Consider the following 16565-nt stretch of genomic DNA (forward strand, 5'->3'; position numbering starts at 1 on the left):
ATTTATTTATTTATTTATTTTCTATACGGCTTTGCATGCCTGAAAAGAAATAGCATATAAGAAAACAAGTCAGACACAACAATTCATTTAGTTCTCTAGCCAGTTAGAAACTCAGATATATAAGCTAGGCGCCAAATGACTCCTTTGTACATACAGTACATACAGCGGGAGAGATAAGACCGTTTTCTGCTCCCACACTCTTCCCAGACCGTCATGTGATTTACACCAATCTCATCTGCTGCATCAGAGGCGGAAAATACTAACAGGTTACAGCCGCCAAAAACAGAATGTCTGGTTGCCATTTTGGGGCCAGGCAGTTCAAAAGTCTTGTTTTTCAATACAACTTTTTGGTTCCTGAAATTTGTTCTGATTGTGCAGATAAAATATTACAGAGAATTCTACAGGATGTTTAAAACAGGCAAGAGCCAAGGATCCCCAGGCATCCAGCTTCACCTGGTCCCAAAGTGGCCAGTAACCAGGTGCAAGATGCGCTAGGCGAATTTCAAACACTGATCTATACATAAAACTGCAGTGAAAGTGTGGATGTGGTGATAAGATAGGGAAGTCAGCAGAAAACTAAGAACAACTAACCCCAATTATTCCCATGGTGGAACTACATTTTCTTTGGTGTGCTCCTTACATTCCTGGGTGGGCTTTTACTCCTTGCGTGTGCTTTTTACACTCTGTGGTGCACTTTCACTCTTTTGTTGATTTAGAGCAGTGGAAATCATCTTGTGCTGCAAAAGCTGTGTTCCCAGAGCTGCAGCAGTTGACAACAATTTTTCTATAGCAGACACCACAAGGGCCACCTTGGAGTTATTACTTTCTTCTTTGAGACGTTGAATTTCACTTTCCATCTCATTGGCCCTCTGCTGAAATCCTTCCTTCAGCAGTTCCTCTTGTTCCTGGGAAGTTGAGAAGCACACAGAGACAGTTTAGTTGGCAGATGGTTAAGAAATGGGCAGCATCTATGAACAGGGATGGGATCAGGCCAGACCTGGACCACTTTGTGTGGCAGTTGCGTTTTCGTAGCCAACCAATGCATTTCCCACCGTGTTGCCAAATGGCCTCCCATAAAACCAACTGTCTCCAAACTAGACCTGCTTTTTTATTTTGAGCATATAGGGATTTGTGCAAAATCTGACGTGGTTAAGAGCAACAGAAGCTTGGTTATGCGCAACAAACAAAATTCAGCTCAGTCCTGCTCTGTGTCCTCAGGCAAGCCATTATCTCTCAATCCCAGCTGGACCCATACCTTCACAGATAAGAGCCACAGTCAACGTTACAAATATTAATGGACTCTCATCATCCATGATCACTGGCTGAGGCTGGTGGGAGCTGGAGGCCACTAACATTTGGAGGGTACCATGCGGACTATTCCATCCTATACTGTATGGGCAAAATTAGATCCTGACCCACTTCAAGGGGTTGTTGTAAAGAGAACAAAGGAATTGTATAAGAAGTTGTTTGAACACTCAGGAAAAGTACTGTAGAAACGCCAGCTAACGTCTATTGAATATATGGAACCTAGGTTTTACCAAGCCACAGTGAGTCACTGAAAAGCTCCCAGACAGTGCAGCTTTCTTGCCTGCAAGAGCATATTATGCCCATTTTAAAGCAGATTCTCTAAGTTAGGGATTTTCCAGGCACAAATCAAGGTGACGGCAATCACCTTTAAAGCATTAAATAATTTGTTCTTGATTTTGTTTGAAAGACATAGGGTTATGTGGCTTGTATAAAGAGGGTGATGATATATCCGGGAATATATGGTTTATGTTGAGACATTTAGAAGGGTAAAGGAGGCTATCTGTGAACTAGATTTGGCCTTGAATGGAGGAAGAGTTCTGCTTCTAAGCATCATCCTAAGGAGAAAGCAGGAGCAGGGGAAATGGGACCCTCCAGATTTTTCTGGTCCATGAGCACTGGCCATACTGACTGGGAAAGATGAGAGTTGGCTCCAACCACATCTGGAGGACCACAGACTCCCCAATCCTGGCCTAAATATTGAATCTTCCAGTGGGTCAGTCTGCATCTGACTCAGCTCTCTTTACCTTGAGTTTATGCCGTATCATCTTTTCTGTTTCCTCTTCCATCAACTTTTTCTCTTTCTCCATCTTCTCCTTCAACAGCCAGAGCTGTTCATTGTGGCTTCGGTCCTCATCCTCCATCATTTGCTTTAGTCTGGCTGTCTCCTGCTCCAACAGCTTCTTCTGCAGCTGGGCTGCTTCGGCCTGAGCACGCTGGGCTGGGGGCCAGCAAAGGAAAAGAGACAACATGAATACTGAGGGGGCTGCCATCCCCTGCCGCCATCTCCCCTTCACCCTGTGTTCTGTTCAATGTTCTCTCCTTGCCTGAAGATGAGAATACTACATCTGTCGCTATGCCATTCTGCAAAAAGGTAACACAACTGTAACTCTTCCCTGGGAACTCAGAGCCCACCCAGAGAAGGCCAGAACATTTACTTTCTAATACATATAATTTATGACATATACTCATTGCCTTAGATATGCACCTTCAATTTCCTTCTCTTTGTCGGTCAGGGCGTGGTCCATCTGAAGGAGAGAGTTTGCCACCGCCTGCTTGGATTTCAGGAATTCTTCAAGAGCTTTGTCTGCCTGATAACACATTGAGAGCAAAAGTTATTCATTTTAAACTATAATGGAAGGACGGACGAGATTATATATTGTGATTAAGGACAAAAATTGGTGTATAGTAAATTAATAATTGCATCTTAATGAGGTGCTGAGAAATTGATAATAGTGGTCCCTAATCCCTCTCTTATGGTGCTGGAGGAGACTCTTGAGAGTCCCATGGACTGCAAGAAGATCAAACGTATCCATTCTTAAGGAAATCAGCCCTGAGTGCTCACTGGAAGGACAGTTCGTGAAGCTGAGGCTCCAATATTTCAGCTACCTCATGGGAAGAGAAGACTCCCTGGAAAAGACCCTGATGCTGGGAAAGATGGAGGGCACAAGGAAAAGGGGACGGCAGAGGACGAGATGGTTGGACAGTGTTCTCGAAGCTACCAGCATGAGTTTGACCAAACTGCGGGAGGCAGTGGAAGACAGGAGTGCCTGGAGTGCTCTGGTTCATGGGGTCATGAAGAGTCGGACACGACTAAACGACTAAACATCAACCCCTCTCACATAGCCTAGAAGACAAATATCTCTTTTAAACTATTTTATGTAAACCACTTTAATATATTTTTCTTTGAACAGAGTTTATTCATTTTGGTTAAGTAGATGAACAAACTAATTCATCTTGTTTCTAGCCCTATTGAAGTCAGTGGGGCTTACTCCCAAAAAAATATTCACAGTATTGCACCCCAGGTCTAAAGTTTGGATCTGTCGTCCTCAGTCAGTATAAGAATGCTCATTCTTTGGATATCACAGAAATGCTGGCTTCCTGCCCTACCTGAATTCCTTTTTCAGGTACCAAGTGATATTTCTTCTCTATTTTGTCCCGTTTCTCCAGATAACGCTGGTAGCCACCAGGCACAGAGTAAATTCCCATCCGGAGCTCATCTTCTAGCTCCTGGGAAAGATCTGTCAGCACGGCAAAGCAGCGGTCAAAAGACGCCTGCTCATTCTTCCTGCAGAACTCTTTCTTTTTCTGCTTCAGCTCTTGCTACGAGAGACAGAAAATTGGCAGAAAGATGATCTGTTAATAATGATGAAAAGCTTTTCCTCTTCAGTGGAAAGACTTACTAACAAGGCCACATCAAAACTGCAGTTTCAATTGACTTAACTGTCCCCACTCCCACCAAAAATCGTGGGAACTGGCTACGACACCAATGATCTAGAACGGCTGCATTTCTGAAATGTAGGCCAGTTTAAGTTGTCTGGCTCCACCCTTCCTAAAGTTTAAAACTAAGTGCGTAACCAATCAAATTGCAATCCTACCAGCCTTCTGGGATATGTGTATCTCTTCCATTTCATCAGGAGAATGTGTCTTTCACAGATAACTAAGCGAGCAATCCTACAGCAAGGTGCTCCACGATGAACGGGCTAGGATCCAGCGGATCTCTGGCTGAGCCAGGAAGTTCCCCGCACAAGCAGGCTATGCTGGCTTAGCTCCCTCATTCTCGGTTCAGTCGGGGATACACTAGAGTTTCCCCCAGATCCTGGTTCAGCCATGACTCACATCTTGAGCTGGCCTAAAGCCTGAAAAGGGGGCATTTAAGGGGCATGGTGGGGGCAGGACCGGGAGGGGGGTCCTAAGCCTATTCTGCTCAGTCATGTGACCTGGAAACCCAATGAAAACTCAGATGGCCAAGGGGATGGTGCAGTTCAAACACTTATTTTAAAGGTTTGTTCTCCCTCTGCCAGGCTTAGGATTGTTATGCAAGCAGTTGCTCAATAGCTGAATGGAGTTTGGTGTATAACTTTACACCAGCTTAACTTACACCGGCCTGCTTTATGCCACCTTTCTATGTTCCTTTTTGTCTTTGGATAACAAGAGGCTGTCTCCATTCTGAAGAGAGAGATTTTTAGAAAACCGTGCGAGTTTTGAAGGATCCTCCTAGCTGTGATGCTCAGAGCTATGCTAGGTACCGTATTTTTTGCCCTATAGGATGCACCGTCCCATAAGGCGCACCTAGTTTTTTTGGGGGGAAATAAAGGGAAAAAAATTATTTCCCCCCCAGGCACGGGGCTGGGGCGGGGGAGGCCCAAGCTTCCCCCGACCCCAGTCCCCAAACAGGCAGCTCTCTGCAAGCCGTGGGAGCTCAGGGCTGGCTCCCGCCGCTTGCGGAGAGGTCCACGAAGCCTGGACGCGCTGAGCTCAGCACGTGCACGCTTCAGCATGCAGGCACCTCTCCGCAAGTGGCGGGAGCGCTCCCGCCGCTTGCGGAGAGGTCCGCGAAGCCTGGAGAGCGAGAGGGGTCTGTGCGCACCGACCCCTCTTGCTCTCCAGGCTTCAGCGAAAGCCTGCATTCGCCCCATAGGACGCACACACATTTCCCCTTCATTTTTTGAGGGGAAAAAGTGCGTCCTATAGGGAGAAAAATACGGTAAGCGTTTATTCTGCTATGTTTTATTTATTTTTTCCTGATCTTGTTTTCTTCTAAATGTTTCCTTCAGCCAATTAACATTTATGTAGGAAGACAAGAAGCTCCCTCGTACAGAGTCAGACCAGTATTGTCTATCCTTGGGGCAGAGGTGTTGTTTTTTTAAAAAAAGAGAACAGATTTACCTTAAGCTTCTCTTGTGATTTTTTTACCAACTCATCGCCGAAGGCACGGGACATGAAGATGCCAGTTGCTTCCCTCTCACACTCGGCATGCACCGCCAGCAGCTCATTGACGGAGCCCGTGGGCAGCTTCAACCGCTGCCCCATCCGCTCTTCGTAACAGGAAATGGCATCACACACAGCCGCTGCGTTCTCGATCTCTGCCAGGGCCAGCACGGCATTCTCCAAGCAGGGCAAATCCCCGCTGTTGATAGCATTGACGTAGGTCTTCACCAGGTTCTGAAGCACTGAAGAGAAGAGTTGGGCAAAGTCAGCAAATCAGAAATGGCAGAACAGGGATGCCCATCCCGCTTAACTTTTGTACACCGAGGAAATGTATCCCGAGTCAAGCATCTTTCAAACGTTTGTACTATAACTGGGGGCACGTCATCCACTGTACCTGCAGATTTCTCATAAAATAAATAGATATTCTGCACAAAACAAGAGGCAGAGAAGACATGTTTTTAAAAGTAATGCTCTAGCTCTCATGCCTGTAGAAAATAACCTGAAATATGAAGGAAGCACTTAGGAATGCTTAAAAAGCAGAGATGACTATTCTCTGCCCTGCACCCACATCTCATTCCTAATTATTATTACCTCTCTATGCTACATATGTATTATTGCCTTCCATACTTCTGGTTCTTGCCAAAACTGGAAGCAGCCCAATCCATAGATCATTGTCAGCACAGTGTGTATCCTGCAGTCCTGGGGCCACACTGTGATAAGTATGAAAAAGCACAACTGGGCTCAGAACCCAGCTCAGAACCAATATTTTACTGAAATAAAACATCAACAAAACAAAGAACAAAACCTGTATATTAGCAGCACCATGGGGACTTAACTCTGCAGAAATAGGCATGGAAGCGTTTGGTCTATTAACTCTCAATAAATAAAAGGGGGAGGGGGTGAACAGGCTTTTTAGTAGCCAAATGTCCTGGGTTCAAGTCCTTGCTTGCTGCAGAAGCATAATAAATGATGTAAGCATTGAGTCAATGCATAGAATATTGCTTTCTGCACAAATGACACAACCAAATTTCTCTGAAAGTAGAATTTGGGTTTCATCACAGAATCGTTACTGTATTTTATTCTGTGTATATAATTTTCAAATTAATTTTCAAATTCTACCTAAATGATGTTCAGCAGGCAATCAAGTGAGCAGCTTACATGCAATTCAGCCTGCACGTGAACAAAGAAATTATCAAACTGCAGAGCAAATACAAACTAAAGCATTTTATACAGTCAGGTGGTCACTATTGGTTTCTGATGTCACCTGATCCCTTCTTGGCTGGTAGTGAAGTAACACCATTCACCTCAAGCTGACAGCTTCCTACACTCCCAAACTGCTTTGGAGGAAAAAGCCCCCCATCCATGGGGTTCCCAGATTGAGACCAGTTATTGGTATTATTAGAATGGAACTGGGTAAAACTAATTACTCTAATCAGAATGGTTCCCTACCCACCAACCCCAGCCTACAATCTTCCAAAAATGTTCCCTACTTCTCCCTGTCACAACTTGGCCTCCCGGGACTGTCTTGGGTCGCGATGTCTCCCAGATGTGTTGGCAGAAACGGCCCACCGGCTCCAAGAAATCTTCTTCCAAATCATCTTCTTCCAGTTCCTCCAGCCGAGACAACTTTTTCCTACCAGCTGGGCGGTCAAACGTGAAACATTTTCGCGAAGGAAAGAATCTGCGGATACACGACCTGGGCATGTTGCACCTCTGGATTTGCTCACTATTACCTGGGTGAGAAGAAGTGTGAGTACACAAGACAATCTGTTACTATCGCCAAATTCCACAGAAAATGTGCCAACCATCTCCCTGGTGGAGCAAACTCACCTTGTTACCTGTAAACATTCAAGTCTCCATGCCAACTCAACTCAACTGAGGTCCCAGGGCTTGCTGTAAACAGAGAGATATTGCTCTCTGTTTCAGCACTGCACCGTTATGGCCTTGCTCTGAGCACAGTGGTACCTCGGGTTAAGTACTTAATTCGTTCCAGGGGTCCGTTCTTAACCTGAAACTGTTCTTAATCTGAAGCACCACTTTAGCTAATGGGGCCTCCCGCTGCCACCGCGCCACCGGAGCACGATTTCTGTTCTCATCCTGAAGCAAAGTTCTTAACGGAGTCTGTAACCTGAAGCGTCTGTAACCTGAAGCATATGTAACCCGAGGTACCACTGTATATATTTCCCTCTTAATAGCGCAATTACAGCTCGCATGTGTATATTTGAGATTAGCAGATAAGACTCCTATGCCATAGGAGTTTCAGGGAGCCCAGTCCAACTGTAGAAGCAACTTAGCTTGGTGGTATGAGGTTTTTCACAATTTTATGGCTTTTAGCTTTTACAGTTTGGGTATCAACATTGTAATTGTTGTAGGGCGTTTGTAAACCTCCCTGGGAACACAATTGGGGATTGACACGAAGAGTTATTACTAATGCAGTCTGCAGCCAGAGACATGTGCCTCAGGACCTGGTGTGATATATCTCTGTGTCTTGCTCCATGTAGCACAGGGGAAATTATTTAAACCTCCTTATGGGACGCGGGTGGCGCTGTGGGTAAAACCACAGTGCCTAGGACTTGACGATTGTATGGTCGGCAGTTTCGAATCCCCACGGCGGGGTGAGCTCCCGTCTTTCGGTCCCAGCTCCTGCCCACCTAGCAGTTCGAAAGTACCCTTAAAGTGCAAGTAGATAAATAGGTACCGCTTTATAGCGGGAAGGTAAACGGCGTTCCGTGTGCTGTGCTGGTGCAGGCTCGGCAGAGCAGCAATGTCACACTGGCCATGTGACCCGGAGTGGCTGCGGATGGCGCCGGCTCCCGGCCTCTAGAGTGAGATGAGCGCACAACCCTAGAGTCTGTCAAGACTGGCCCGTACGGGCAGGGGTACCTTTACCTTTAGCCCTCAGTGGCTATGTGACTGGATACATTCACCCACTTGAATATTAGGCCTTTTTGACTTAGATCATTTGTGCACCTCTAAACTAACAGTGTCCTCTCCCCATCTCAGAAACTGCATTTTCTTTCTTGCAGTTACTGTACCTTTCTGCAGTCTCAAGGCATTCTCCAGGTACCCGTCCTCAGTGACAGGGTGTCCATCTATCTCCAGCTGTAGTGTGAAATCCCGCACTGCCCAGATGAAGTCTGGGAAGAAACGGACAAATTCGGCAGAGTTCTCCTCCTCTGCATCTTCCCCGGAGGAAGCTTTTGCTCTAATCTTTTTTGTCAGCTCAGTGACATAGCTGGGGAGTGCTAAGGAAAACAATTCCAGGGCTGGTCTGGGGCCTGTTTGAACCTGCAGTTGTGGGCTGGCCGGAAATGATGATACGGCTTTTGAGCAGAGAGATTTACACTACAGAAAGACCACATATAGTCATACCTTGGAAGTCGAACGGAATCCGTTCTGGAAGACTGTTCAACTTCCAAAACGTTCAGAAACCAAAGCGCAGCTTCTGATTGGCTGCAAGAAGCCCCTGCAGCCAATCGGAAGCCATGCCGGACGTTTGGCTTCCGAAAATCATTCAAAAACTGGAACACTCACATCCGGTTTTCAATCGCTCAGGAACAGAAATGCATGAGTTCCAAGGCATTCGGCAACCAAGGTACGACTGTATTGCAATTGTAATTTAGGCAGGGTTTTGTGGCAAGGGGCTGACATCTCTCATTTTCACACCTTAAGGCCTATTCCTAATTTTATGACTTCTGGAGTTCCTGCCTGCCCGCCGCCCATATCTGTAAAACATGTCTCTGGAGGTTCCCAATTTGTGGCTGTGACCACTGATCCACCCCCCTCACAGTGTGTCCCAATGAGCTCCTTGCTCACCCACCTTCCAATCCTGGGGGACTGCCTTCCTCTTCTATCAGCTACGTCCCCTCTGTTTCCTCCTGCACCACCCTGTAGTTCCTCAGCATCATGCAGACCACTCTAAGCATCATGGAGTCTCAGACCAGGAGAGTTCATTCCACCTGCTTCTGCATCAAGAGATCTGTCTCTCATGGAGTGAAACCCCTAGAGGGACAACCTACAACTGCCTCCTCCTAGATCCCCCAGGCCAAGTGTGCAAGCCCAGCTGGGATTTCTGATGCCCCAAAAGGATACTGCAGGTTCTCCAGGGCATTTTGGTCAATGGTGCCCATGCTGTTGTACACCAGGGTGCTGCTGAGCAGAATGGCCAGGGCAAAGATCCACGAGTCATTCTGTGTGTTTCCCTGAAACAGAAATATAAATATCAGTTACCACCAGGGGGGTTTTTCAGCCAGAACTCAGTTCTGGCACTTCTCTGGTAGACGCCAGGTGAAACAAGTGTGTATCCTGAGAACTGGTCTATCATCAGCTGCCTTATTGTTACTAAGTAGTTCTGTTTGTTATACTCTCAAGACATAGGATGATGCAGAAGGAAGATATCAGTATGAAATATCGTTGCCCACAGGAACTGTACGTTGTAATCGTCGGACTTGACAATCTTTGGACTTGACTATCCTTGGACGTTACGACAATAAAAACATATAGAAGGTTAATAGTAATATGATATGTTATTGCCACCAGGAACTGTGCTTTGCAATTTTTTGATATGACCATTATATATACAGTAGTACCTTGGGTTAAGTACTTAATTCGTTCCTTTAGCTAATGGGGCCTCCTGCTGCCGCCGCGCTGCCGGAGCCCGATTTCTGTTCTCATCCTGAAGCAAAGTAATTAACCTGAAGCACTATTTCTGGGTTAGCGGAGTCTGTAACCTGAAACTTATGTAACCTGAGGTACCACCGTAATGTTATTATATAATGTTATGTTACTTTACAGCCAGCTACGTGTGTGTTGTGGTATTCTTAACACCAGGTCAGCATATTTTGTCACAAGGCTCTTTTGAAAGGGCTCGTCTTCCGCTGTCATCCCAGCTGCCATATCCCCCAGCTCACCTTCTGCACATCACCCAACCCTTCTGTGTCCAGCAGCAACAGGGTGAGGTCAGGCCTGTGGGGGTGAGGGAGGCACCACATCCAGATCCCCTTCGTGAGCCCCTGCACTGTGGCACCCAAACAGAAACCTGAGGAAAGAGCGGGCAATGATTCAGAGACAAAAAACAACAGGTGCCATGGCTTAAGGCGCAGGTCACTAGGAAACCCCACTAAACTCAATGAAACATTTGTCACATCCCCATCATAGCTTTAAAGCACATGAGTTCCACCCCCCAAAGAATCATGGGAACTGTAGTTTGCTTGGGTTCTGGGAATAGTAGCTCAGCAAGTAGTAAACTACAGTTCCCGGGCTTTAGGTTTATGGTGCAGGTGTGACCTGCGTAAAGAGGGATCAGATGATGAACTCTTTCTGGTTAAAACACCTAGCACCTGTCCCCTTAGTGAAAGAAAACTTAAGTGAACATAACAGAAGAACCTATGTAAGCTGTAAAGTGTCGTGAACATTGAACTTGGGACTAGGATGTGGAAGAACAGAGTTGGAATCCACACGGGGAGACCTTGGCCTAGTTCAGGGGTCAGCAGCCTTTTTCAGCCGTGGGCCGGTCCACCGTCCCTCAGACCATGTGGTGGGCCGGACTATATTTTGAAGGGGGGGAAATGAACGAATTCCTATGTCCCACAAATAACCCAGAGATGCATTTTAAATAAAAGGACACATTCTACTCATGTAAAAACATGCTGATTCCAGGACTGTCTGAGGGCCGGATTGAGAACCTACCTCGCAGGGTTGCTGTGAGCATAAAATGTATATGGGGAAAACTGAATACCACCTGGAGCTCCTTGGAGGAAATGTGGGGGGGGAGGGGTGTGTGTGTGTGTGTGTGTGTGTGTGTGTATATATATATATATATATATATATATATATATGCAGGTTTTGGTGTCCTCGGGTGTCTTCCCGTGTAAAAGTTGGGGTGTCTAGGCGACGTTTCGACGAGGTCTCACTCGTCATCTTCAGGCTGGTGCTTTCGGCTTCTTGTTACTGGAACAGAGCGGGATCTCAATGTTTGAGTTCCTATAAATACTGTAGAGGGGGTGTGGTGTCTAGCCTCCAATGTTCTGGGCAGAGAGGAAGTTCCCAGGCTAGTGTGCCTTTTCTTCTTTTGTTCCTTAATTACTTGAGAGATACCTTGAGTGATTTCTTGAGTGATATCCTGAGTACCACTTAGGTGGGTCATTAGGTGTGGATTAGTTGCTAAAGTCTTTGTGTCTTGACCTCTTGAACTTTGTGAAGAGTTTTCCTGAGAAGATGGCTGTATTGCACTTAGTTGTGCTTTGGCTTGGCTTCGTGTATAGGGGCGAGCTGTGGTTTTGTGGCACGAAATTAATTTTGCAGATTCCAAATTGCTCTTTAACACGGAACATCACCACAAGAGAATAATCATGGAAGCCATCGAGATAGAGAAACACCCTCACAACATGAACAAGCGTGACGACACATCCCGCTTGCCAGACATCTGGAAATTAGCCCTCCCCACAAAAACTGACACCAGATCCAGAGGCACACAGAACGCCAACACCAATCAACCACACCAGACCCAAACCCAGACCCTCTCCACAGATGAATTACTGACACCATCCAGTAGCCAATCCATGGTGGCACCTCCGGATGCTGCACCCCCCTGCAATCCCTACACAGATCTGGCTGACACAAGCCACAAAACCACAGCTCGCCCCTATACACGAAGCCAAGCCAAAGCACAACTAAGTGCAATACAGCCATCTTCTCAGGAAAACTCTTCACAAAGTTCAAGAGGTCAAGACACAAAGACTTTAGCAACTAATCCACACCTAATGACCCACCTAAGTGGTACTCAGGATATCACTCAAGAAATCACTCAAGGTATCTCTCAAGTAATTAAGGAACAAAAGAAGAAAAGGCACACTAGCCTGGGAACTTCCTCTCTGCCCAGAACATTGGAGGCTAGACACCACACCCCCTCTACAGTATTTATAGGAACTCAAACATTGAGATCCCGCTCTGTTCCAGTAACAAGAAGCCGAAAGCACCAGCCTGAAGATGACGAGTGAGACCTCGTCGAAACGTCGCCTAGACACCCCAACTTTTACACGGGAAGACACCCGAGGACACCAAAACCTGCATTCCTGTACCCGTGAAAATCTACGAAAGCATATATATATATATGTATATATATATATATAAAATAACCTTCCCTCTTGTGAATTCTGCTGAGTGGGGACCACAAACCTCTGACTCAAAGTCCTATCTCCCCTCTGGTTCTATATAAATATTAATTTACACCACTGCCTTGCTCCTCATGATTAGACTCCAGCCCTTCCCTTGAGTAACAGGAAATATTCATGAAGCCAAATCACCTTTTCTCTTGCCGGCAAGCCTGTTCATGAGGTAGGACTTGCCAGTGCGGTACAGCCCCGCAATGGCCACCACCACCACCGGCTGGCGGATCCTGGCAAGCACCTCTGCAGCCTCCCGGTTCACCACAAGCTTCCCGTCCGGCATGTTCTCAATTAGGCAAACAGGAGCCTCCATGTGGACCTGCCCTGACGCCATCGTGCAAAAGATGATGGGTCTGCAAAAGGAAAACAGGAGCTCACAACACAGTGGAAACTCAAGTGTGTCTCCGTCTATTAGTGAGTCAGTGTGTGCTGGTCCAGGGGGGAGGTTACCGTGAGGCGAGGTCCAGGACCTGAGTTGAGGGTCGGCAGACAGTCCTCCTCGGGCGAAGCGGGGTCCACAGCGGGAAGCCGGGCAAGGATGGGAACTCTGGGGGAAACAGGACTGGATGCTGGCCGAAACAGCTCTTCAACGATGTTGCTCCCGCAACCTGGGACCGGGCTGACTGGCCTTTATCTTCTCTGAGGCCAGGGGCGGTCCTGGCCCCCAGGAGACCAGCCTCTCCTGGCCTTAAGGCGAGCACTCCTCCTGGGAGAAACCAGTTCCCTTCGCCTCTCTGCCCTGAGCCTCTGCAGTTCAGGAGAGGCTGAAGGCTTACTGGGCCCCGGAGGAGGCTCACCTGTAGGCACTGAGTCCCCAACCACCTCTGGAGCCAGAGTGGATTCACCTGGTGCCTGCTCCTGAGGATCCGGCACAGGTGCAGGCGCTTCAGAAACAAGGCCCTGCCCCAGTTCAGCCGCCCCTGGAGGCGGAGACTCCTGTGCAGGCTGGGATTCCTCCGGTTCAGCCTCTGAATCGGATTCCCAGGCCATCACACAGTGTTTCCCAAACTTGGGTCTCCAGCTGTTTTGGGACTACAGTTCCCATCATCCCTGACCACTGGTCCTGCTAGCTAGGGATGATGGGAATTGTACTCCAATTCAATTCAAGTGTCTCTTTGCCTGTGAGGGAGTGAATGAGTGAAACCTGACTGGAAAAAGAGTTCAGGAAGGGCACAAATCACGATTCAGCTTCGCCTCACTGGGATCCCAGATATTTTCTGGCACCTGAAAGTTACCCAGCTGGGCATTCTCAGGATAGTTGTGACAAGTCTACATCTGTCCTAGATGCTGTCATTTTTCTTTCATGCACACCTGGAAATAGACTTTGTCCCTGCTGTCACCATTCCCCCCCAGCACCACACCTATGGCTTTCATTTTATCGGAACTTATGCGAAGCCGGCAGAACTGCCCCCCTCCCTATTTAAGAATACATTCTGGCGTGCCGACATTTTAATTCCCGCCCCTCCCATGCCTCTGTTGCAAGAGCCACGTATTATTTCTACTATCGGAGTCTTTTGAAGCAAAAGTTTTAAGTGCACGCTGCAGCCGGTCAGTGGGGGAGGGCGGCGGGGCGGCACTTTCATGTTTGATTAACCCTTTCCTTGCCAGCCCCCTCCCTGCTGCTAGGATTCGATTCCCTTCCTCGCAGGTGAATTTGAATAAAATATTGGGACGGCCCGGGTAAGCTCCGCCCCGCATAATCGATCACATGACACGGTGCACGCACCCTATTTGAGTGATAATGCCCATCAACTTGGGGTGGGGGGTCAAATATTTTATGGGGGGCGCAAAGACCCCTCGGAATTGGTTCCTACACTCCCTCGGCTGCTTTTGCTCCTGGCTAGGATTCCCGCGCCGTGTTTACCTTGCAAAAAGAAAGGAGCGCTAGGGGCTAACAACAACCGCGACATCGCGAAGCTGCCTTTTCTTACTTTTTGGTGTTGTTTTCTTTTTGCAGGGACGGGCCTCGGGAGGATGGGTCTTGACTGAACTCGATTGTTGCAGGTTCTCTCTTGCAGACGAGCTGGCAGGCCGGCAGGAAGACGGAGAGAGAGCCTTGCTCGGAGTTCCCAGCGGAGACGGCCGGAGGGGACGGCAGGAAAAGCTCAAGTCTCGCCTTCGGGGGTAAGAGCAAGAACTCGGGAACGGCAAGACGCTCCTGTGGCTCGAAAGCTCTTGTAGCGCCCCAGCTGGCCTTCCAGGAAATGGGAAATCTTCGCGACCAATCAGCCTCCTTTATTGCCCCTGGCGACGCTTCAAGATATGCCAGGAACGAAAGCGAAAGTGCCCGGGCTGCGCACCTCTTTCTCTGAAAGGCGCGCGATTCCGGGAAACGAGCAAACAGGAAGGCAGGTGGAATTAAGCAATCGGGATAAAAATAATACAGCAGTACCTCGGGTTACATACGCTTCAGGTTACATACGCTTCAGGTTACACACTCCGCTAACCTAGAAATAGTGCTTCAGGTTAAGAACTTTGCTTCAGGATAAGAACATAAATCGGGCTCCGGCGGCGCGACAGCAGCAGGAGGCCCCATTAGCTAAAGTGGTGCTTCAGGTTAAGAACAGTTTCAGGTTAAGTACGGACCTCCGGAACGAATTAAGTACTTAACCCGAGGTACCACTGTACACTGAAACAGAAGTCACCAGACCCTTCTATATAGTGGGGAGGGGTATTACTCAGAAGGGTGGTGGGAATGGGTGATTGGCTGATAGGTGTGGTAAACCTGTTGACGGCTGTTAACGACTGCAATTGGTCTTACAGGAAATGGCAAGGGGTGAGATGTATAATGAGATAAGAATCTAATGTCTCTATTCAGACCAGGTATCTCCATGGTTTTAAGTTTGGTAAAGGGACCCCTGACTATTAGGTCCAGTCATGACCGACTCTGGGGTTGTGGCGCTCATCTCGCTTTATTGGCCAAGGGAGCCAGCGTACAGCTTCTGGGTCATGTGGCCAGCATGACTAAGCCACTTCTGGCGAACCAGAGCAGCGCACGGAAACGCCGTTTACCTTCCCGCCGGAGCGATACCTATTTATCTACTTGTAATTTGTGCTTTTGAACTGCTAGGTTGGCAGGAGCTGGAACCCAGCGACGGGAGCTCACCCCATCGCGGGGATTCAAACTGCTGACCTTCTGATCGGCAAGTCCTAGGCTCTGTGGTTTAACCCACAGCACCACCTGCGTCGCAATTCAGCAACTTATCTTTCCAGTCTCTTTTGTAATAAGACAGCTACTTTGAGATCTTGTATAGAATGTCCTGGGAGAGTGAAGTGTTCTACTGGTTTCTCTGTCTTGTGATTCCTGATACAGTGGTACCTCGGGTTAAGAACTTAATTCGTTCTGAAGTGCCGTTCTTAACCTGAAACTGTTCTTAACCTGAAGCACCACTTTAGCTAATGGGGCTTCCCGCTGCCGCTGCGCCGCCACAGCGTGATTTCTGTTCTCATCCTGAAGCAAAGTTCTTAACCCGAGGTACTGTTTCTGGGTTAGTGGTGTCAGTAACCTGAAGCGTCTGTAACCTGAGGTACCACTGTATCAGATTTATGTCCCATTTATCCTTTTGGCATAGGGTTTGGCCTGTTTGTCCAATATAGAGAGCAGAAGGGCACTGTTGGCATTTGATGGCATACACAATGTTAGAAGGTGAGCAATTAAATAATTAAATAGTCCTGAGATGGTATGTTTGATGTTGGGGCCAGTAATGGTGTTGTCTGGGTGTATGTGGCAGCAAAGTTGGCATCTGGGTTTATTGCAGGCTCTGGCACCAGTGTCCATGTTAAGTCTGGTTGTTGTATTATTGTGGGTGAGGAGTTGTTTAAGATTGGGTGGCTGTCTGTAGGCAATGAAAGGTCTTCCTCCCAGAGCTTGAGAAAGAATTAAACAATGGGTGTGTGGGCGGAGGGGTGGGCCCGTTTCCTAACAACACTAAATAGCTCAGGGTCCTTAAGAGAGAGAGAGCGCATGAAGAGCTGAAGCAAGTGGGAAGTGATACACGTGGGGCAGCTGCTCTCAGCACAGAGGGAAACACCTTGGGTGTCCCTATATAACCCCAATCTGCCACAGCATATGGCCCACTTTGTAGTTACTACACTACAGGGGTGCCAACTTGAATAAAATAATGGGGGGCCCAGGTAAGCCCCACTCCACACAATCAATCACAT

At 47.7% G+C, this 16565-nt stretch overlaps 1 protein-coding gene across 1 annotated transcript in view; it reads right to left on the reverse strand.

Moving 5' to 3' along the window:
* Positions 1 to 16565, reverse strand: part of LOC310850539 (uncharacterized protein) — a 36298-nt gene continuing 19733 nt past the window's right edge. The window contains exons 13-23 of the mRNA XM_083752063.1: positions 14333 to 14793; positions 12540 to 12754; positions 10146 to 10273; positions 9328 to 9437; positions 8271 to 8470; positions 6726 to 6968; positions 5194 to 5477; positions 3415 to 3627; positions 2513 to 2615; positions 2052 to 2245; positions 1 to 905 (exon numbers count right to left, since the gene is read on the reverse strand). Of these exons, the coding sequence (XP_083608189.1) occupies positions 657 to 905; positions 2052 to 2245; positions 2513 to 2615; positions 3415 to 3627; positions 5194 to 5477; positions 6726 to 6968; positions 8271 to 8470; positions 9328 to 9437; positions 10146 to 10273; positions 12540 to 12754; positions 14333 to 14793 (2400 nt within the window). The 3' untranslated portion in view covers positions 1 to 656. The remainder of the gene's footprint in view (positions 906 to 2051; positions 2246 to 2512; positions 2616 to 3414; positions 3628 to 5193; positions 5478 to 6725; positions 6969 to 8270; positions 8471 to 9327; positions 9438 to 10145; positions 10274 to 12539; positions 12755 to 14332; positions 14794 to 16565) is intronic.

Source organism: Podarcis gaigeae (genome assembly GCF_964106915.1).
Source record: "Podarcis gaigeae genome assembly, chromosome: 8".
NCBI classification, from domain to species: Eukaryota; Metazoa; Chordata; class Lepidosauria; order Squamata; family Lacertidae; genus Podarcis; species Podarcis gaigeae.